General features: G+C 35.8%; 1 protein-coding gene across 2 annotated transcripts in view; it reads right to left on the reverse strand.

Moving 5' to 3' along the window:
• Positions 1-334: 334 nt before the first annotated feature.
• Positions 335-22999, reverse strand: part of SEPTIN14 (septin 14) — a 41565-nt gene continuing 18900 nt past the window's right edge. Inside the window, exons 4-9 of one of the 2 annotated variants that reach the window (XM_059036686.2) lie at positions 20386-20572; positions 17091-17249; positions 11323-11419; positions 9441-9609; positions 6446-6578; positions 335-514 (exon numbers count right to left, since the gene is read on the reverse strand). In XM_059036686.2, coding sequence (XP_058892669.1) covers positions 335-514; positions 6446-6578; positions 9441-9609; positions 11323-11419; positions 17091-17249; positions 20386-20572 — 925 coding nt within the window. Of the gene's footprint in view, positions 515-6445; positions 6579-9440; positions 9610-11322; positions 11420-17090; positions 17250-20385; positions 20573-22999 lie in introns of those variants that run through there. The other variant, XM_067014037.1, reaches the window with a different exon arrangement.

The following is a 22999-nucleotide window of genomic DNA, read 5'->3' on the forward strand; positions in this document are numbered from 1 at the left end:
CACAGGTAGGGCTATGGTAAAAGAATTTCAACAGCTAATCACTTTTTACACTGTGCTATATAATTCTTTGATTTTCTTTCATTTTAGCAAATATTTATTGAGTGCTAATTCTGTGCTACTCTTGTTCTAAACACTGAGGACAGAACATTTACCAAGATGGTCAAGGTACCTACTCCCAAGGAGTTCACATTCTAGTTGGAGAAAATATACAATAAGCAAACAGATTTTAAAACTTAGTATAATTTCAATCAGAATTAGTGCTATGAGAAAAATCTCACAGGAAGTGGGATTGAGAGTGATAGGGCTCTATGACACACAGAATGGTAAGAGAGGATTATTTCTTACGATCTTTGTCCTTCCTTATATTGGTACACCCCTGAGTCTTCAATGTTCCAGAGGCAGCCTTCATTTTATAAAAATCTATTATTTCTTCTTCCAATTGTCTTCTCTCCTCCTCAAGTTTCATTGTCTCCTCTTGCTGGACCCTCTTAAGATGCTCAAACTTGTCCTGTAGCTGTGAAACAAATCTGCAGTTGTCACTCAAAGCACGCTATGGTGGCACATCCCCAAGAACGTGTTTCTTTTTTTCTGGTTATCAAACATACCCTAATCATCAGAGTAGCACTTGATCTTAATAACAGTCTCAAAAATTATCTCTACTGGAGTCATATTGCTTGTAATTACATTTTCAGACCTGAGAAGTGAATGAGCATCTAGATACAATGGCAAGAAGAATGACTGCAAAGGCTGGGGATGTGGGAGTGTGGTATTTATAAATGATGGCAAAATCATTGAAAAAACTTTTTACTTAAAGATGGGAGGTTGAAGGTAGAAATCAGAGAAAGCTAAACTTTATCTTAATACATAAACATTTCAAATATTAACTACTCTGGTGAGAAACTCGAACTTTTCCTGCAAATCAGGTTCAAGGTAAGGATGTCCCCCCTCACTACTCCCTTTCAACATTGTACTGGAAGTCCTTGCTAATGCAATAAAGTAAGAGAAGAAAAATAAAATGTATACAGATTGGGAAGAAAGACATAAAACTGTCATTGTTTGTAGATAACATAATCATCTATGTAGCAAATCCAAAAGAACTGACTTAAAGCTCCTGGAACTAATTAGCGATTATAGCAAGGTTGCAAGATATAAGGTTATTATATAAAGGTTAATTGCTTTCCTATATACCAGCAGTGAACAAGTGGAATTTGAAGTAAAAAATGCAATAACAATTGCATTAACCCCCCCCCATGAAATACTTAGGTATAAATCTAACAAAAATACATACAAGATCCGTATGAAGAAAACAACAAAACCCTGATGAAAAAAATTAGAGAAGAACAAAATAAATAACTATTTCATGTTTGTGGATAGGAAGATTCAATATTGTCAAGTTGTCAGTTCTTCCCAACTTGACCTACAGATTCATTGCAATCCTAATCAAAATCCCAGCAAGTTATTTTATAGATATTGACAAACTGATTCTAAAGGTTTTATGGCAAAACAAAAGACCCAGAATAACCAACACAATATTGAAGGAGAAGAATAAACTTGAAGAACTGATGCTACCTGACTTCACTGACTATAGTAATCTGACTAAAACTACAGTAATCACGATAGTCTGATATTGGTGAAAAAAATAGAGAAATAGATCAATGTAACAAAATAGAGAGCCTAGAAATAGATGCAAATATATTTAGTAAATTGATCTTTGACAAAGGGGCATAGGTAGTACAAGGAGGAAGGATAGTCTCTTCAACAACTTGTGCTGAAACAACTGAACATTCACATGAAAAAAAAAACCCCCAACGATGTTGTAAAGGAAAAACTAACACGCTATTGTAAAACAGTTATACTCCAATAAAGATGTTAAAAAAAAAACCCAAAGAATCTGGACACAAACCTTCACAAAAATTAAACTCAAATGGATCATAAATCTAAATGAGGGGACAGAAAAAGTATTCTATGCAAATGGAAAGGAAAAGACAGCTGGTGTAGCAATACTTATATCAGCCAAAATAGGCTTTAAGGCAAAGACTGTAACAAAAGACAAAGAAGGACATTAGATAATGATAAAGGGATCAGTTCATCAAGAAGATATAACAATTGTAAATATAGATGCACCCAACAAAGGAGCACCCAAATACACAAAGCAACTATTAACAAACTAAAAGGAAGAAATTGACAGTAGCATTATCATATTAAGGGACTTGAATAATGCACTCACATCCATGGACAGATTATCCAGACAGAAAACCAATAAGGAAACATTGGTCTCAAATCACACACACACACACACACACACACACACACACACACACACACACAGAATACTCTGTCCAAGAGCAGCAGAAATATACATTCTTTTCAAGTACACATGGAGACCACAGAAGAAGTCTCAATAAATTTAGAAGAGTGAAATCATATCAAGCCTCTTTTCTAACCACAGCACTATGAGCTAGAAATCAACTATAAGAAAAATACTGCAAAAACACAAACATGTGGAGGCCAAACAATATGCTGCTAAACAACCAATGGGTCATGGAAGAAACAAAGAGGAAATTTTAAAATACCTGGAGATAAATGAAAACAGAAACACATTTTTCCAAAATCTATGTGATACAGCAAAAGCAGTGCTGTGAGGGAAGTTTATAGCAATACAAGCTTACCTCAGGAAACAAGAAAAATATCTGGTATAAACAACTTAACATTACACATAAACAAATTAGAAAAGAAGAACTAACAAAACCCAAAATTAGCAGAAGGAAATAAATCATTAAGGTTGAAGCAGAAATAAATGAAATCGAGGCTTAATAAATAGAAAAGGTCAATGAAACTAAGAGCTGGTTCTTCCAAAAGATAAACAAAATTGATAAACCTTTAGCTAGACTCATAAGAAAAAAAAGAGAGGGCTGAAGTAAAATCAGAAATGAAAAAAGAGAAGTTACACATGATACCACAGAAATACAAAGGATCATAAGAGATTAATATGAAAAATTATATGCCAATAAAATGGGCAACCTAGAGGAAATGAATAAATTTCTAGAAATGTACAATTTCCCAAGACTGAATCAGGAAGAAATTCAAAATATGAACAAATTACCAGTAGTAAAATTGAATCAGTAATTTTAAAACTCCCAACAAACAAAAGTCCAGGACCAGATAATTTGACAGGTGAATTCTACTAAACATTTAAAGGAGAGATAATGCCTATCCTTCTCAAACTATTTCAAAAAGCTGAAGAGGTAGGAATACTTCTGAACTCATTCTACAAGCCCAGCATTACACTGATACCAAAACCAGACAAAGAAACCACACACACACAAAATTACAGGCCAATATCACTGATGAACATAGATGCAAAAATCCTCAACGACATATTGGCAAATCAAATTCAACAATACATCAAAAGGATCATATACCATGATCAAGCAGGATTTATCCCAGGGGTGCAAGGATGATTCAATACTCACAAATCAAACAATGTGATATATACTATATTAACAAAGTTGAAGAATAAAATCATATGATCATATCAATAGATGCAGGAAAAGCTTTTGACAAAATTCCACATCAATTTATGATAAAAACTCTCAACAAAGTGGGTATAGATGGAACATAATAACCTCAATATAATAAAGGCCATATATGACAAACCTACAACAAACATGGTACTCAGTTGTGAAGAGCTGAAAGTATTTCCTCTAAAATCAAGAAAAAAACAAGGATGTCCACTCTCACCACATCTATTCAACATAGTATTGGAAGTCCTAGCCAGAACAATCAGGCAAGAAAAAGAAATAAAAGGCATCTAAATTAGAAAGGAAGAAGTAAAGCTGTCACTGTTTGCAGAGGACATGACGCTATATATAGAAAATTCTAAACATGTCACCAAAAAACTGTTAGAACTAGTAAACGAATTCAGTAAAGTTGCAGAATACAAAATTGTTACACAGAAATCTGCTGTATTTCTATACACTAACAAGGAACTATCAGAAAGAGAAATTAAGAAAACAAACCCATTACAATTGCAAAAGAACAATAAAATACCTAGAAATAAAATCTAGCCAAGGACGTAAAAGACTTGTATTTGGAAAACAATAAGACAACGATGAAAGAAATTGAAATGACACAAATAAATGGAAAGATATACTGTCATCGTGGATTGAAAAAATTATTGGTATAATAACTACAATACAAAAGGCAATCTATAGATTCAATGTTATCCCTATCAAAGTGCCAATGGCATTTTTCACTGAACTAGAACAAATAATTCTAAAGTTTGTATGGAAACACAAAAGACCACGAATAGCCAAAACAATCTTGAGAAAGAAGAACAAAGCTGGAGGTCTCTCTATCCCTGATTTCAAACTATATACTACATAGCTACAGCAATCAAAACATATAGTACTGGCACCAAAACAGACACACAGACCAGTGGAACAGAAGAGAGAGACCAGAAATAAACCCACACTTAATACAGTCAACTAATCTACAACAAAGGAGGCAAGAATGTACGTGAGGGAAATACAGCCTCTTCAATAAATGATGTTGGGAAAACTGGACAGCTACATGCAAAGGAATCAAACTGGACTACTTTCTGATGCCATATACAAAAATAAACTCAAATTGGATTAAAGATATAACTGTAAGATCTGAAACCACACAACTCTAGAAAAAACATAGGCAGTAAGCTCTTTGACATCGGTCTTATCAATTTTTTGGGATATGTCTCCTCAGGGAAGGGAAACAAATGCAAAAATAAACAAATGGGACTGCATCAAACTGAAAAGCTTTTGCACAGTGAAGGAAGTTATTAACAAAATGAAAAGGCAGCCTATTGAACGGGAAAAGACATTTTTAAACAATATATCTAATAAGGGGTTGATAATCAAAATATATGAAGAATGCATACAACTCAACATAAAAAAACCACAAACAGCCCAATTACAAAATGAACAGAGGAACTACACAGACATTTTTCCAAGGAAGATATGGAGATGACCAACAGGTACATGAGAAAATGCTCAACATCACTGATCATCAGGGAAATGCAAACCAAGTTCACAATTAGATATCTCTTCACACCCTTCAAAATGGCTATTATCAAAAAGATAACACTTTGGCAGGGATGTGGAGAAAAGGCAACACTTGTGCAGAATTAGTGGGAATGTAAATTGATACGGTCACTATGGAAAATAGGACGGAGCTTCCTCAAAAAATTAAAAATAGAACAACAGTATGATCCAGTAATTCCACTTCTGGGTATTTTTCTGAAGAAAACAAAAACACTAAGTTGAAAAAAATATATGCACCTCTATGTTTATTGCAGCATTATTTACAATAGCCAAGATATGGAAGCAATGTAAGTGTCCATCAATAGATGAATGGATAAATAAGATGTGGTATATATATATATATATATATATATATATATATATATACAATGGAACATTAGCCATAAAAAAGAATGAAATTTTGCCTTTTGTGACAAATGGATGGACCTGGAGGGTATTATGCTAAGTGAAATAAGTCAGATAGAGAAAGATAAATGCCATATTATTCAACTTATACACGGAATCTAAAAAACAATTCAAATGAACAAACATAATAAAACAGAAACTGACTCATAGATACAGAGAACAAAGAAGTGGTTGCCAGAGAAGAGTGGCGTTAGAGGATGAGTGAAATAGGTGAAGGAGATTAAGGGATACAAACTTCCAGTTATGTAATGGGCATATAATGTACAGCATAAGGAATATAGTGAATAATATTGTAATATTGTAATAATATTGGGACATCATGGTGATCATTTTGTAATGTATAAAAATATTCAGGGGCTTCCCTGGTGGCACAGTGGTTAAGAATCCGCCTGCCAATGCAGGGGACACAGGTTCGAGCCCTGGTCGGGGAAGATCCCACATGCCGCAGAACAACTAAGCCCGTGCGCCACAACTACTGAGCCTGTGTGCCGCAACTACTGAAGCCCATACACCTAGAACCCGTGCTCCGCAACGAGAAGCCACCACAATGGGAAGCCCACGCACCGTAACGAAGAGTAGCCCTCTCTCGCCGCAACTAGAGAAAGCCCGCGTGCAGCAAAGAAGACCCAACACAGCCCAAAATAAAAATAATAAAATAAAATAAATAAATTTAAAAATATCAGTCACTGTTGTATACCCGAAACTGATATAATATTGTAAGTCAAATTATACTTCAGTTTAAAAAATTTTTAAAGTGAATTCTCCAAATGCTCTAGAAAAAAATAAGATTACAGATGGCAAATTTTTAAAGGCTGTATCCAAAACCTATATGGTAAACAGCTACTTTTTGAAGAATAGTAAGTATCCTCCAACAAAATCATCCAAACTCTCGAGGTGAAAACCTCCAACTTAATAGGACACCTAAACTTGAATACCAATTATATCAAACTAGCAGGACTTGCCTCTTTTTCAGCTTCTTTAAATGCTGTTTCTTTCTCCTTTACTCTCTGCATAAACTTCTGTTTCAACTCTTCTTCTTCCCTCTGACATTGATCCAAGAAATCCTGCCTTTTGGCTTCATAGATATCTTGAAAACTGAAAAGAAATTTGTGTTACTTTTATATTAAAATGTTAATATAAATGAACATGTAAAAATATATATTGTTTATTAATATAAGTAGCTCATACAACTCAACAACAAAAAAACCAGACAACCCAATCGAAAAACAGGCAGAAGACCTAAATAGTCATTTCTCCAAAAGAAGACATACAGATGGCCAACAGGCACATAAAAAGATGCTCAGCATCCCTAATTATTAGAGAAATGCAAATCAAAACTGCAATGAGGTACCACCTCACACTGGTTAGAATAGCTATCATTAAAAAATCTACAAATAACAAAGGCTGGCGAGGATATGGGGAAAAGGGAACCCTCCTACACTGTTGGTGGGAAAGTAAATTGGTACAGCCACTATGGAAAACAGTATGGACATGCCTCAAAAAACTGAAAATAGTGTTGCTATATGATCCAGCAATCCCACTTCTGAGCATATATCCAGACAAAACTATAATTCAAAAAGATACATGCAGCCCTGTGTTCATAGCAGCACTATTCACAAGAGCCAAGACATGGAAACAACCTAACTGTTCATCAACAGAAGAATGGATAAAGAAGAGGTAGTACATATATACAATGGAATACTACTCAGCCACAAAAAAGAATGAAATAATGCCATTTGCAGCAACATGGACGGACCTAGAAATTATCATACTAAGTGGAGTAAGTCAAAAAGAGAAAGACAAATACCATATGGTATCACTGATATGTGGAATCTAAAATAGGACACAAATGAACTTATCTACGAAATAGAAACAGACTCCCAGACATAGAGAACAGACTTGTGGTTGCCAAGGGGGATGGGGGAGGGGAGGGATGGATTGGGAGTTTGGGATTAGCAGATGCAAACTATTATATATAGAATGGATAAACAACAGGGTCCTACTGTATAGTACAGGGAACTATATTCAATAACCTGTGATAAACCATAATGGAAAAGAATATGAAAAAGAATATATCTATATCTATATATATATCTGAATCACTTTGCTATACAGCAGAAATTAACACAACATTGTAAATCAACTATACTTCAATAAAATACATATATATATATAGTTATGTCACATATAAGGACATTTACCAATATTCTCTCATGTATAGAAATGAAAATTTCTATATCAGGAGATGTAAAAAAGTGAGGTGCCATATTGAATATAAGTATAGAGAGTGTATATATAGTAAGTACTCACATTTTGAAACACTTAAAATATGTTTTGTTTCTCCTACCACTTTTTATTATATCACACTTCTTCACATCTTTTGACAACAAAACTTGGGGAAACATCTAATTTATGAGGTTCTCAAAATAATTAAAATAAGGCCAGGCGTCTTTCAAAATATAATGCATTTAAGATAGCCAGTTCAGGGCTTCCCTGGTGGCGTAGTGGTTGAGAATCCGCCTGCCGATGCAGGAGACGCGGGTTCGTGCCCCGGTCCGGGAGGATCCCACATGCCGCGGAGCGGCTGGGCCCGTGAGCCATGGCCGCTGAGCCTGTGCATCCGGAGCCTGCGCTCCGCGATGGGAGAGGCCACAACAGTGAGAAGCCTGCGTACCACAAAAAAAAAAAAAAAAAAAAAAAAAAAAAAAAAAAAGATAGCCAGTTCAGTTCTGGTTGCCCTCAAAGTACTGTAACTAATATAACTGGATTGTTCTACACTGTCATCCTTCTACAGCACAAATCCTGTTCCTCCTCAATATAGCTAAGTACACCTGCTCTCAAACTATTTTCACTTGACTTCCATTGAAACTGAGTCCCCCGAAAACCTAGTTCCTCTGCCAAGTTTACGATTGAGCTCTCCGTTCAAAACGTTATTCCCTTTCTTGTCCAACACCTGTTCCCCTCAAGATTGAGGGATATCAAAGAAAAGGGGAAATTGAAACCAGGCATAAAAGCCTTTCTGTGTACCCCCTTTCTTGTTTGTGGGAAAAAGGCTTTCTGCCTCCTAGACCTTCCCTGAGTTCCAAAGGGCAGATTCAAATAGTTACTGGGAGGAGAGTGAGGGAATGCAGAAACAATAGTGCAGCATGGGGTCCTGGACCTGGTTCCTCCTGGGGCAGGGACGGGAGTGTCTGTATGACAATCTGATACACATCTCTTGAGTTCTTCTACAGGAACTAACGTGCCTACCCAGGTGGAGGATGATAATTTCACGCTGAGCACAAGCAGGTAGACCCAGATTGGTAGGAACCAGAAGACTGATGACTGAACATCACCCTGTTACCTCACCATCAACCAATCAGAGGAGAGTTACACACCCTACAGCCCTCCCCCACAAATTTTGCCTGTAAAAACTTCTTCCGTGAAACCTATCAGAGAGTTCAGGTCTTTTGAGCATGAGCCACCCATTCTCTCCTTGCAAGGTCCTTGCGATAAACCTTTCTCTGCTCCAAACTCCAATGTTTCGGTTTGTTTGGCCTCACTGTGTGTCGTGCACATGAACTTGGATTCGACAACGCCATGACATTACACTGCTGCTTTTCCTCTTTCCTCCATCCAATCCTCAATATCCTTTGCCATCCTTTTCAATATCCTTTGCCATCTTATACCAATTTTTACTAATATTTGCAAATCTCTTTCCTGAGCTTCTGTTCCATATAAAATCTACTTTTTCTTTTGGATACACATTTCAGCACGTACACATGTTGGATGCATATAAACGAGCCTTTGCATTATGTTGCTCCTACTAACTCTCCATCTAAGTCTGAAGATGAAGAAAACCCACAATATTTAGGATGTGAGAAGTACAGCTATTCTCATTTCAAAATAATCATATCTCATCGTTGCAGGGGATTTCTAAGTCACCCGTCATCTTGTTTGAGCAAGATCTCCACTCACCTAACTGGCTGGTTGTCTGGACCCACATCAGTAAATCCCATTTTCTGAAGTTTGCTGCACCTATAACGTTCATAGTGCCGAGTGTGGGTTTGTTCTTTCAAGTCTTCCATGTTTGTAAAAAGAAGCACATCCCGGAGCTTAATAAAGTCACAGTGATTTTCATTTTCCACTAGGCAGAAAAATAATAAAGCCACATTGCTTATTATCAATCCCTATCACTTTCTAAGTATTCTTGAATGAGCTAAGAGAGCGTTCAGATTAATAGTTATAATTCTTTTAACCATGTAACTATGGTTGTATGGTACATACCAATTATAAGTAGAGTTTATTTATAGACCAGGAAATTTGCTTGAAATTTATTAGCCAAAGAATAAATAGGAAACACTGAACTAACATGTAATATGAGTAGATGGCATAAACTTTCATTAATAATTGTGTTCGTATTTTTCAGATGAATATTCTCAAGGTATTTTACAGAGCACTAAAAAAGAATATAGGGCTTCCCTGGTGGCGCAGTGGTTGAGAATCCGCCCGCCGATGCAGGGGACACGGGCTCGTGCCCCGGTCCGGGAAGATCCCACATGCCGCGGAGCGGCTGGGCCCGTGAGCCATGGCCGCTGGGCCTGCGCGTCCGGAGCCTGTGCTCCGCAACGGGAGAGGCCACAGCAGTGAGAGGCCCGCGTACCACAAAAAAAAAAAAAAAAAAGAATATAATTTCACTAAAGTAAATAATTTTATTAAAGTAAATCCTGCTAACATAAAGGTCTTAACTATGCATGATTTAGTTATTAAACTATATTTATACACCATATTTATGAGAATGAATTAGTCAATTTTCAAAATCACTCAATAAATTCACATGGCTCTCTACTCTCTTTGTCATATCCAAAAGACTGAGCACAATACTTTGTGCATTGTGTATGATATTGTAACCAAATGTAATATTCATTAAAATATGTTGTTTTTAAGTACATTTCATAAATTTAAAAATTTGTAATGTATTAACTGAAAATAACATTTGGAAACTAGTCCCCAATAATTAGTATCACAAGTATATGAATCAGACAATAAATGACTGCTATTACATTATTCTAACTCATCATTATGCTAGATAACTAATATAAATGTCTAGGTATAATTTATCCAAAAATGAATTGTATTACTTTATTTTTTAAATTTTTTTTCACGGTACGCGGGCCTCTCACTGCTGTGGCCTCTCCCGTTGCGGGGCACAGGCTCCAGACGCGCAGGCTCAGCGGTCATGGCTCACGGGCCCAGCCGCTCCGCGGCATGTGGGATCTGCCCGGACTGGGGCACGAACCCGTGTCCCCTGCATCGGCAGGCGGACTCTCAACCACTGCGCCACCAGGGAAGCCCTATTACTTTATTTTTAAAACGGTTTTCCATCCTTTTTTATAGTGACCACTTTAAAATGCTTTATAAATTAGGTCGAAATTAACTTATATAACATGTTTCAAGTACCAATGTTTATGCTTCTGTGTTGTTCAGAGTTCTTTTGTTCAAAGAACTTTCCAACATTCTGAATGTGATGGTTTATGCATAGAGAGGTAATCTGCATATGGCAGATAGGGGGAAATGAGGAGGTTCTGCCCAGTTTCTGAATTTTTGCCTAAAGCACCATCCAGAAAACTCCCGTGAGAATAGATTTACAATCAAAATAAGCATTATCTTAAATGAAACAGAATCTGTGCTCCTTATCAGTAACTATTAATTTGCTGTTTAGCGAGAGTTACCAATATTTACTCAATTAAAATATTTTGTTTTATATATTTATAGTTATATTTTATATAATTTTTATAATTATATATATATTTAAGCATAATCATTCCAGAGCAAGCCTGTGTATCTTTGTTACATTTACCTTGTAAAACTCCCCAAGGGTACTGACGGCCTCTGACCATTCTTTTTCCAACTTTCACTTCATCCATACTTCCTACTACAGCAAAAGGTAAGAGTCCCTAGAAAGTAAGTACAATTTTAATGTTTCCTTATACCAATATGACTTACTCTATTACTCTTATTTCTGTTATGGAAACAACAGAGACAATAATATCATCATAAGTTTATTCAAACAAGTGATTTATCCTGCCTCAGATTTTATGACTTCACATTAAATATGTGTAAATTAATTTCTGTAAGCATTTGTGCAAAATTATGAACACAACTGAAAACTACCTACTGAGTACAGCCTAAAGCAAGGCATTCTACTGTGGGGAATACAGAGAAAACAGTTTTGGGTAGACATATCATTTTTCTCACATTATCTTTACCCTGAAACACAATAAGCAAATCACTTTTAACTCCACTATAAAAGCTAAAAGACAAAATTAAGAAAACTCTAATAATTAGTTAATTGAAATATAACATGAAGCATATTAATAAATAATACTATATAGAAAATGGAAAAGAAAATTTAAAAAGAAAAAAGGAATGCAAATCAGAAAGGAATAAGTAAAACTATCTGTTCTCAGATGATATTTTTTAAAATATTTTTTAATTGGGATATAATTGACATATTATATTAGTTTCTGATGTACAACATAATGATTTGGTATTTGTATATATCGTAAAATGACCACCACAGTAAGTCTAGTTAACATCCATCACCACACAGTTACAATTTTTTTTCTTGTGTTGAGATCTTTTTTAATCTACTTTCTTAGCAACTTTCAAATATACAATACAGTACTATTAACTACAGTCACTATGTTGTACACCACATCCCCAGGACTTATTTATTTTATAACTGAAAGTTATGCGACACAAACGTACATATCTATGAAACAAACAGACTCACAGACATAGAGAACAGACTTGTGGTTGCTGGGAGGTGGGGATTGGAGGAGAGAAGGAATGGGAGTTTGGGATTAGCAGATACAAACTAGTATATATGGGATGGATAAACAACAAGATCTTACTGTATAGCACAGGGAACTATATTCAATATCCTGTGATAGACCATAATGAAAAATAATATATGTATATATATATATATATATATATATACATATATAACTGAATCACTTTGCTGTACAGCAGAAATTAACACAACATTGTAGATCAACTATATCTCAATAAAGTATAAAACAAAATAAAATAAACTATTTGGGGTTAAAATAAAGAAAGGCAACTGATTTCTGTATGTTAATCTTGTATCCTTCTACCTTGTTGAATTCATTTATCAGTTCTAGTAGTTTCTGTGTGGAGTCTTTTGGGTTTTCTATATATAGTATCATGTCACCTGCATATAATGACAATTTTACCTAATCCCTACTGATTTGAATACCTTTATTTCTTTTTCCTGTCTGATTGCTGTGGCTAGGACATCCAATACTATGTTGAATAGAAGTGATGAGAGTGCGCATCCTTGTCTCGTTCCAGATTTTAGCAGGAAGGCTTTAGCTTCTCACTGTTGAGTAGTATACTGGCTGTGGGTTTGTCATAAATAGCTTTTATTATGTTGAGTTACATTCCCTTTATACCCACTTTAGTAAGGGTTTTTTATCATGAATGGATGTTGAATTTTATCAAATGCTTTTTTCTGCATCTATTGAGATGATCATATGGTTTTGTATGCTGTACATGGTGTATCACATTGATTGATATGCTTATGTTGAACCATCTTTGTGACCCTGGTCATGGAAGGCTTGTTTTTTAAAAAGGTAAACAAAATTGACAACCCTTTAGCCAGGCGGAATTAAAAAAAGAGAGAGAGAGGACCCAAATAAACAAAATAATAAGTGAAAGAGGAGAAATTACAATGAATATTACAGAAATTTAAAAATCATAAGAGAATACTATGAATAATTATAAACCAATAAGTTGGACAACCTAGAAAAGTGGATAAATTCTTAGAAAAATATAATCTCCCAAAACTGAACCAGGAAGAAATATATAATCTGAACAGACCAATATTTAGTAGTGAAATTGAATCAGTAATCAGAAAACTCCTAGCAAACAAAAATCCAGGACCAGACATCCTCATATGGGAATTCTAATAAACATATAAAGAAGAGCTAATACCTATCTTTCTCAAGCTACTCCAAAAAACTGAAGAAGAGGGAAAACTCCCAAATTCATTCTACGACTCTACCATTACCCTGATCTAAAACCAAAGACACAGCAAAAAAAAAAGAAAAAAAAAGAAAGAAAGAAAATGACAGGCCAACATCTTAGATGTATATAGGTACAAAAATCCTCAACAAAACATTAGGAAACCAAATTCAACAATATATAAGAAGAATCATAAACCATGATTGAGTCTGATTTATTCCAGGGATGCAAGGATGGCTCAATATCTGCAAATCAATCAGTGTGACACACCATATTAACAAATCAAGGGATAAAATCTCATGATCATCTCAATAACTGTAGAAAAAGCATTTGACAAAATTCAACATTCATTCATGATAAAAGTTCTTATCAGTGTTGGTGTAGAGGGAATATATCTCAACATAATATATGTCATTTATGACAAACCCACAGGTAAAATCATACTTAATGTTGAAAACTGAAAGTTTTTCCTCTAAAATCAATAACAAGACAAGGATGCCCACTATCACCACTTCTATTTAACATAATATTGGAAGTCCTAGCTACAGCAGTCAGAGAACAAAAATAAATAAAAGGCATCCAAATTGGCAGGGAAGAAGTAAAACTGTCAGTATTTGCAGATGACATGATACTATATACAGAAAACATTTAAGCCTCTACCAAAAAACTACTGGAACTAATAAATGAATTCAATAAAGTTGCATAAAAATGTTAATATACAGATTTCTGTTGCTTTTCTATACACTAATAATGAACTATCAAAAAGAGAAAGCAAGAAAACAATCCTGTTTAAAATCACATCAAAATGAATAAAATACCTAGAATTGGCTTAAAAGAGGAGGTGAAAGACCAATACTCTGAAAAATATAAGACGTTGGTGAAGGAATATGAAGGTGACACCAATTAGTTAAAAAAATATACCACGATCATGGGTTGGAAGAATTAATAATGTTAAAATGTCCATACTACCCAAAATAACCCGTAGATTTAATGCAACCCCTATCAAAATACACATGACATTTTCCACAGAACCAGAATAAATAATAATAAAATTGCATGGTACCACAAAATCCTTGAATAGCCAAAGCAATCTTGAGAAAAAAGAACAAAACTGGAGGTATCACACTCACTGACTTCAGACTATACTATAAAACTACAGTGTCAAAATAGTATGGTACTAGCACAAAGACAAACATGTAGATCAATGGAATAAAACAGAGAGCCCAGTTATAAAACTACACACATATGGCCAATTAATCTATGACAAAGGAGAGAAAAATATACAATGTGGAAAAGACAGTCTCTTCAATAAGTGGTGCTGGGATAACTACATGATAACTACACAGCTACATGTAAAGGAATGAAATTAGAACCTTTTCTCATAAGATATAGAAAAATAAACACAAAGTTGATTAAAGACCTAAATGTAAGACCAGAAATCATAAAACTCCTAAAAGAGAACATAGAACACTCTTTGACATAAGTGGTCACAATATTTTTTTGGATCTTTCTCCTCAGGCAGAGGATACAAAAGCAAAAAAAAAATTTTAAATGGGATCTAATTTAATTTAAAACCTTTTGCACATCAGAGGAAACCATCAACAAAATGAAAAGACAACCTACTGAATTAAAAAAATATTTGCAAATGATATAACTAATAAGGGGTTAATACCTAAAATATATAAACAGTTCATACAACTCAACATCAAAAAAAAGCAAACAACCCAATTTTTAAAAAGGGCAGAAGACCTCAATAGACATTTTTTCAAAGAAGACATGCAGATGGCCAACAGGCACATGAAAAGATGCTCAACATCACTAATCATCAGGGAAATGCAAATCAAAACCACAATGAGATACCACCTCACATTCATTAATATAAACTATTATTTTAAAAAAACAGAAAGTAACAAGTGTTGGTATGAATGTGGATAAATTGGAATCCTTGTACACTTTTGGTGGGAATGTAAAATAGTGCAGCCACTATGGAAAACAGTATGGTGGTTCCTCAAGAAATTAAATGTAGAATTACCATACAATCCAGCAATTCCACTTCTTGGCATTACCCAAGGGAATTGAAAGCAGGGACTCAAATAAATATTTGTACAGGTATAAAAGGGAAAATATTATATATTTCCCTCTACTAGAAGTACCTTGAATAGTCAAATTCATAGGGCTGAGGGAAGGAGTAATGGGGAATTATTGTTTATTACAGAGCTTCAGTTTTTGAAGATGAAAAGAGTTCTATGGATATAGATGGTGGCAATGATAGTAGCACAACATTGTGAACGTATAATGCCACTCAGCTGTAAGCTTTAAAAGGTTTAAGATGTGGGCCTCCCTGGTGGTGCAGTGGTTGGGAGTCCGCCTGCCAGTGCAGGGGACACAGGTTCGATCCCTGGTCCGGGAGGATCCCACATGCCGTGGAGCAACTAGGACCGTGCACCACAGCTACTGAGCCTGTGCTCTAGAGCCCGCGAGCCACAACTACTGAGCCCACGTGCTGCAACGCTGCAACTACTGAAGCCCGCGCGCCTAGAGCCCGTGCTCCACAAAGAGAGAAGCCACCGCAATGATAAGGCCACTCACCGTGACGAAGAGTAGCCCCCACTCACCGCAACTGGAGAAAGCCCCGCGCGCAGCAACAAAGACCCAACACAGCCAAAAATAAATAAATAAAATTATTTTTAAAAAGGTTTAAGATGGTAAATTTCAGGTTATGTGTATTTTACCACAATTTTAAAACCTCTTAGAAGAAAACTTGTAAGTAAATCTTTATTACCTTGGATTTGACAAAACATTCTTAGATATGACATAAAAAGCATAAGTAACAACAAAAATAAATAAACTGGACTTCATCAATATTAAAAATTTTGCTTTTCAAAGCACACCAAAAATAAAATGGAAAGACCAATAGATTGGGAGAAATATTTGCAAATCATGTATCTCATAAGCAACTTGTATCCAGAATATATAAAGAACTCTTACAACTCAATAATAAAAAGACAAAAGCTCAATTAAATATAGACAAAGGGTCTGAGTAAATTTTTCTCTTGGGAAGACACATTAATAGCCAATAAAAACATGAAAAGACCAAATATTATATAATTCCATTCATATGGTATGTCTAGAACAGAGAAATCTGAAGAGAAAGAAGTTGATTAGTGGTTTCCTAGGGTTGGTGGAGAGGAGGGCTGACAGGTAATAGGTGAGAAAAGCTGAAGAGTATGGGATTTCTTTTTGAGAAATAAAAATGTCCTAAATTTGGTTGTGGTGATGGTTGCACACATTGTGAATAGACTAAAACTCACTAAATTGTATATTCTAACTAGTGAGTCACATGGTATGTGAACTATATCTCAATAAAACGCTTTTTAAAAGAATTGATTATCAGCAAACATTTTTCAAAATCAAGGAAGTGAAACATTTTCCCACACTGGCTTTTAGAAAGAAAATATCTTATTTATAGTATCTGTCAGATACAAGTGACACTATATTACTAATATTGTTACTTATAAATTATACTTTCATTCCCACCTGTCAAATAGAACTGATATTCAGTAGTTAGAAGCTTACATTCATTGAGGTGTTCACGCGCGTGGTAGCTTCATCTGTTGGGAGCTGGTATATCTGGATGCCATTACTAATCAATTCACTCATTATCTTACACTTAAATTTCTGTAAATCATTTTTAGAAATTGTATCTGCTTTGGCAATCAGTGGTATAATGTTCACCTATTAAGAAAGAAGCAAACAAAATCTCACCATTGAGGATTTGTTATTAATTTGTTATATTTACAGTCAAAACTTCAATCTCTGACAATAAATTTTCATAACTAGATAATCACTGGCTATCATGACTTCTTCAAAGAATTACTTTCCAAAATCATCAGTACTTTTGAAGATTAATCCTTAATCAGAATTCAGGTTTAGAAATCTCAATTTTCTTTCTCTTCTCAAATTTTCTTACACTTCCGACACATCTGGAGTTAGTAAAATGTATGTAGCAAAATGAAGTATGATCAATTTGATTTCATTATTAATTTGATTTCTTATTAAACTGAGTATTAAAAAGTCAAGAGACCTTTCATCAAAATTATAGAACAGATCAACTTTGTCCTTCTACCTGTCATTCATTTGCATCATCTTCTCCGTAAATCCATCTTAATCACTGTCCCATCTTCTAGGTAGAATTTGTTCTACCTAGATGACCTTGCAGGTAGATCTGCTTGTGTTTTCCAAAGACCATCTAAAAACAGTAGACTTTTTTTTACTATACTTTAAAAGCTGAGTGTGTATATGTGTGTGTATAGCACCTTGCTAACAAAAAAGTCCATTTGTAATTTGTAAAAAGAAATGATTTCACATTGCATATTTGAAGTTGAAATTTTATACATAAAATTTTCTTCCTAGCTCTACAATATGATCATTCCTTCTCAATGAATTTACACCTTAATAATTAAACTTTGTAGAAAATAGCAATATAAAATGCCAAAATATGTTTTATTACTGTTAAAATAAATCATTACTGTTAAATCATAGCTACACAACGTTAAGTTCTGTGATCTAGTATAAATGCATAAAAGTCAGTTTTAGGTCTATTGCTTTTCTTTTAGGTTCCTCAAAGTACATTTTTTAAAAAATCCTTGTGAAAATCTAGGGCTTCAACATTATAACGTGGATGTTCAAAATTTTGTCTAATTTTAAAATCTTGAATAATAGCTTCCATAGTAAAAAGCAGACAACTGCTATGGTAGATTCAAGACTAACGTAAATGTCTTGGGTTGTATTAGTGAGAAAGCTGGGAAAAGATATCCTCCAGTGATAGTAAATCATTAACACATGAGAAATGAAAATGCTTCATGTCAATAATTCCTCAGGTGTTCATATCTAAGGAACAAAAATCACTTATTGTAAGGAGAGCTGAGAAACCAGTAAGAGAAGACAACAGAGAGACACACACCCTTGCCCAACCCTTTATGCAATGGTCTTTGCAAAAATTAGCAACTTCCTGTATCTGGAAATGGCTTGATGATTATAGCTGCCCATAAAATTAAAAATAAAACTGTGTGTCCTTGAGTATTGAATATACTACTAATCGAGAAATTGAGACAGCTCTTAATTTTAACTAGAAATCTAACTTCTTTCAACTACTTGGTGACTTAGATTAAGTACAACGTTTTTTTCCAGTTTGAACAATACGTAGCAAAGGTCAGGCCTTCTTTGATAAAGGGAACGCAATTTTAGAACTCTTCCTCCCTTCAACTGAATAAAGTTGAAGACAGCATGTTTTATCAGGGCTGAGTGCAGAAAAGAATCTCATGACATAACAAGTTCTTTCATATGTATATTTGCTCTCTGTTGGAAAAAATAATTATATATATTATGAATTTTCTCTGACAGAACCAGTAGCCAGGATCATGAAATCTTCATGTTTCCCACCATCAGTGGTACCAGGTAAACGTTAATGGCATTATTTTATAGTACTATAGAGTAAATTCTATTTCAAAACTACAGGTAAATGACAATGATCTGAATTATGATTTAATCACAAAACCCCTAAATTTTAAAAAGAGTTTTTAAAATTTTTATTTTAGATTGGAGCATAGTTGATTAACAATGTTGTGTTAGTTTCAGGTGTACAGCAAAGTGATTCAGTTATACACATACATGTATCTATTCTTTTTCAAATTCTTTTCCCATTTAGGTAATTACAGAATATTGAGCAGAGTTCCCTGTGCTCTACAGTAGGTCCTTGTTGGTTATCTATTTTAAATATAGCAGTGTGTACATGTCAATCCCAGACTCCCAGTCTATCCCTCCCCCCAACCCTTCCCCTCTGGTAACCATAAATTCTGTTCTCTAAGTCTGTCTGTTTCTATTTTGTAAGTTCATTTGTATCAATTTTTATTTAGATTCTGCATAGAGGTGATATCATATGATATTTGCCTTTCTCTGTCTGACTTACTTCACTTAGCATGATAAATTTTAAATTTTATTAAACTTTTTAAAACCTGTGTCTCATTTTCCTAACTGATACACATTCTAATTAAATTTCTCTGGAAAGGAAGAAAGGTTGAAATGTATCAAATGCTATTATGGGCTGAATATGTCTCCCCCTTCTCCCTCACATATATCTTAAAGCCCTAAACCCCAGAATCTCACAAAGTGTTTGGAGATAGAACCTTTAAAGAGGTGATTAAGTCAAAATAAGGCCATGAAGATAGGCCCTAATCCAATCTCACTGGTGTCCTCGTAAAAAGGGGAAACTTGGGGCTTCCCTGGTGGCGCAATGGTTGAGAGTCCGCCTGCCGATGCAGGGGACGCGGGTTCGTGCCCCGGTCGGGGAAGATCCCACATGCCGCGGAGCGGCTGGGCCCGTGAGCCATGGCCGCTGAGCCTGCGCGTCCGGAGCCTGCGCTCTGCAACGGGAGACGCCACAACAGTGAGAGGCCCGCGTACCGCAAAAAAAAAAAAAAAAAAAAAAGCGGTGGCGTGTGTGGAACTTGGACACACAGAGACATCAGCTGTGTGTACAAAGGAAAGATCATGTGAGGACGCAGTGAAAGTGGCAATCTGCCACCTAAAAAGAGGTTTCAGAAAAAATGAAACTCGGCGACACCTTGATCTTGAACTTGTAGCCTCCAGAATTGTGAGAAAATTAAGTTCTGTTGTTTAAACCACTAAGTCTGTGGTATTTTGCAATGGTATCCCTAGGAAACGAACACAAATGCTTTAAAGATTAACAACAAAAAAGATATATATACGTATTACAAAATAACAAGTTCTCTGTGTGCAAACGCCTTCAGGATTTGTATTATTTCACAATAAGTTTCAAATCTTGATTGGTTGATAGATTTACCAAACTCACCTTACTGTCAATGTTCTTCATGGTTAATAGATCAAGGGATTTCAGAGAATGTCCTGTAGGTGAAATGAAGTAAAGGCACACGTGGATACGGGAATCACGGTAGTCAACAAAGGAACGCTTAATTTTCAATTCTTCTTGAAGATAGGACTCAAATTGGGCATCTATGTACTCAACTATCGGCTGGTAGCTGAAAAAATGATTATTTAAATATTTAGCATAACAGATTAATAGCATCTGATGTCTGCATTTTTACCATTTAATATCTAGTTACTATGTGTACTCACTAGTTTGCCACAGTGATAAAATAACATGTCCTTACAAAGATAACAGCTACAAAGCAATAAGAAGTCCTCTTGTTTATAGAAAAGGAAAAGTGATCTATCAGTTCAATGAAGTTCCAATCAGAAAACAATTTTTTATATGCATACATATGTATAAGTGCAAAGAACCAAGAATGCTCAAGACGTACTGAAAAAAAATGAAGGAGATATATTCTTCATATATCAGGTCTTACTATGTATGAAGTAAAACAGTTAATATGGGATGGTATCAGCACAAGGATAAATAGACTGAAGCACAAGAGAATTTTTGGATGTGACAGAACTGTTCTATGTCACAACTAAGACGGTGGGTATAAACCCTATGCATTTTTAAAAACCTGCAGAAATATACACCACAAAAATTGAGTCTTACTGTATGTAAATTTTAAAACAGTGCCATCAGCATCATGACACTGAATACATCTCTCCTTTTGCCCCCCTTTTTAACAGCTAATAATTGGGTCCACCCACAAACAAAAGTACCTCTGTGGGAGATGGGACACAGCACCACATGCCAGGGAACCAGGAGGAATCTTGCCCATCTGTCTGGCAATAGGGAGACAGATGTCCATACAGGCTGTGGAACCAGCAGGAGCCGGTGAACCTGACACACCCTCTTGCATACAGTCATGGAAATTTTGAAGTGCGCTGACTTGGACACATACCCACAGATGGGAGAGACCTGTAGAAGTTCAGCGATCCATATGGCAGATTCCAGCACTTCGTGGAGAATAAGAAAGAATTTGGATGTGCTGGAGAGGGTAAGAGGAATTTCTTCAGTGTCAATGCTTCCCCAAGACAACACAGCACAGGGCTGAAATAGTCATCAGTAACCTCTCCCACAGGAGAATGGGAGGCCGTGAGTGAGTGCCCAGCACCCAGTGCCTGGCTGTGCAGGACACTGTTGGAGAAAACCGTTTCTCTCCAGCAGCACCCAGAATACTGAAGCCGGAACTCCATGACTAGGGGCAAAAGGACACCGGGAAAGAGGTAGATAGAATATCAAAGGGCATTAAAGGGACATGCTGACCAAGCTCAGGACTTCAGCAGGAAACTCAGCCATTAGCCTCTGGGAGAACCTCACCTGACAATCTCCCCATTGGACCCATGCGTATTCTCAGTGCCCCGTGTGCTAAACCCACACCTCCCTACACTCTGCAGCAGGCTGTGTGCACACTCCTGCATGTGATGGCAAGAGTGAGATCGGGTAAATGGAGTGTGCTCAGAAAAATCAGACCAGAATCTGTGAGCAAGAGAAACCACTTTCTGGAAATTTTGAGCTATAGCACCACTTTCTGAAAGGAAAAAAAGAAGTTCCCAGAAGCCAGCCAGGAGAGTTGTAAGAATCAGAGAAGGCATAAAAGCTTAAGAATTTGGCCACAAGAGGGAGCAAGAATTGTGGAGCTGGGCTGTACATACAAGGTCAGAGAAAGCCCCCAGATATAACAGGACGGATAAACAGTTTATCCATCTAAATGCAAGTAGTAAAAGATTTGAGGAGCTGTCTGCTACTTCAAATGCAAAAGCAGCAATGCAAAACTCCAAGGAATGTGAAGAATCAAGAAAACATGTCACCCGCAAAAGATAGTGATAATCCTCTAATAACTGAATCAAGGGCACAGAATTTTGCAATCTATCTGAAAAAGATTTCAAAATAATTGTTTTAATGAAACTCAATGAGATACAAGAAAACACATAAAGACAATTCAACAAAATCAGAAAAACAATGTATGAGCAAAATTAGAAACTTAACAAAGGGATAGAAATCTTAAAAAAAAAATCCAAACAGAAATTCTGGGGCTGAAAAATTCAATGAATGAAATAGAAAATGCAATAGAGAGCATCTACAGCAGAAGAGACCAAATGAAGAATAGAATTAGTGTGCTAGAGAATTGGAACTTTGAAATAACTCAAGCAGAGGAAAATAAAGACAGAAAGAATGAAAATGAATGAAGAAAGCCTATATGATCTAAGAGACTTCAAAAAATATATAAATATTAGAATAGTTGGAGTTCCATACTGAGAGGAAAGGAAGAAAAGGGCAGAACATTTATTTAAAGAAAGAATAGGGACATCCCTGGTGGCACAGTGGTTAAGAACCCGCCTGCCAATGCAGGGGACACGGGTTTGAGCCTTGGTTCGGGAAGATCCCACATGCCACAGAGCAACTAAGCCCATGAGCCACAACTACTGAGCCTGTGCTCTAGAGCCTGTGAGCCACAACTACTGAGCCCGCGAGCCACAACTACTGAAGCCCGCGCACCTAGAGCCCATGCTGCACAACAAGAGAAGCC

The sequence above is a fragment of the Kogia breviceps genome, chromosome 14 (genome assembly GCF_026419965.1).
Source record: "Kogia breviceps isolate mKogBre1 chromosome 14, mKogBre1 haplotype 1, whole genome shotgun sequence".
In the NCBI taxonomy this organism is placed as follows: domain Eukaryota; kingdom Metazoa; phylum Chordata; class Mammalia; order Artiodactyla; family Physeteridae; genus Kogia; species Kogia breviceps.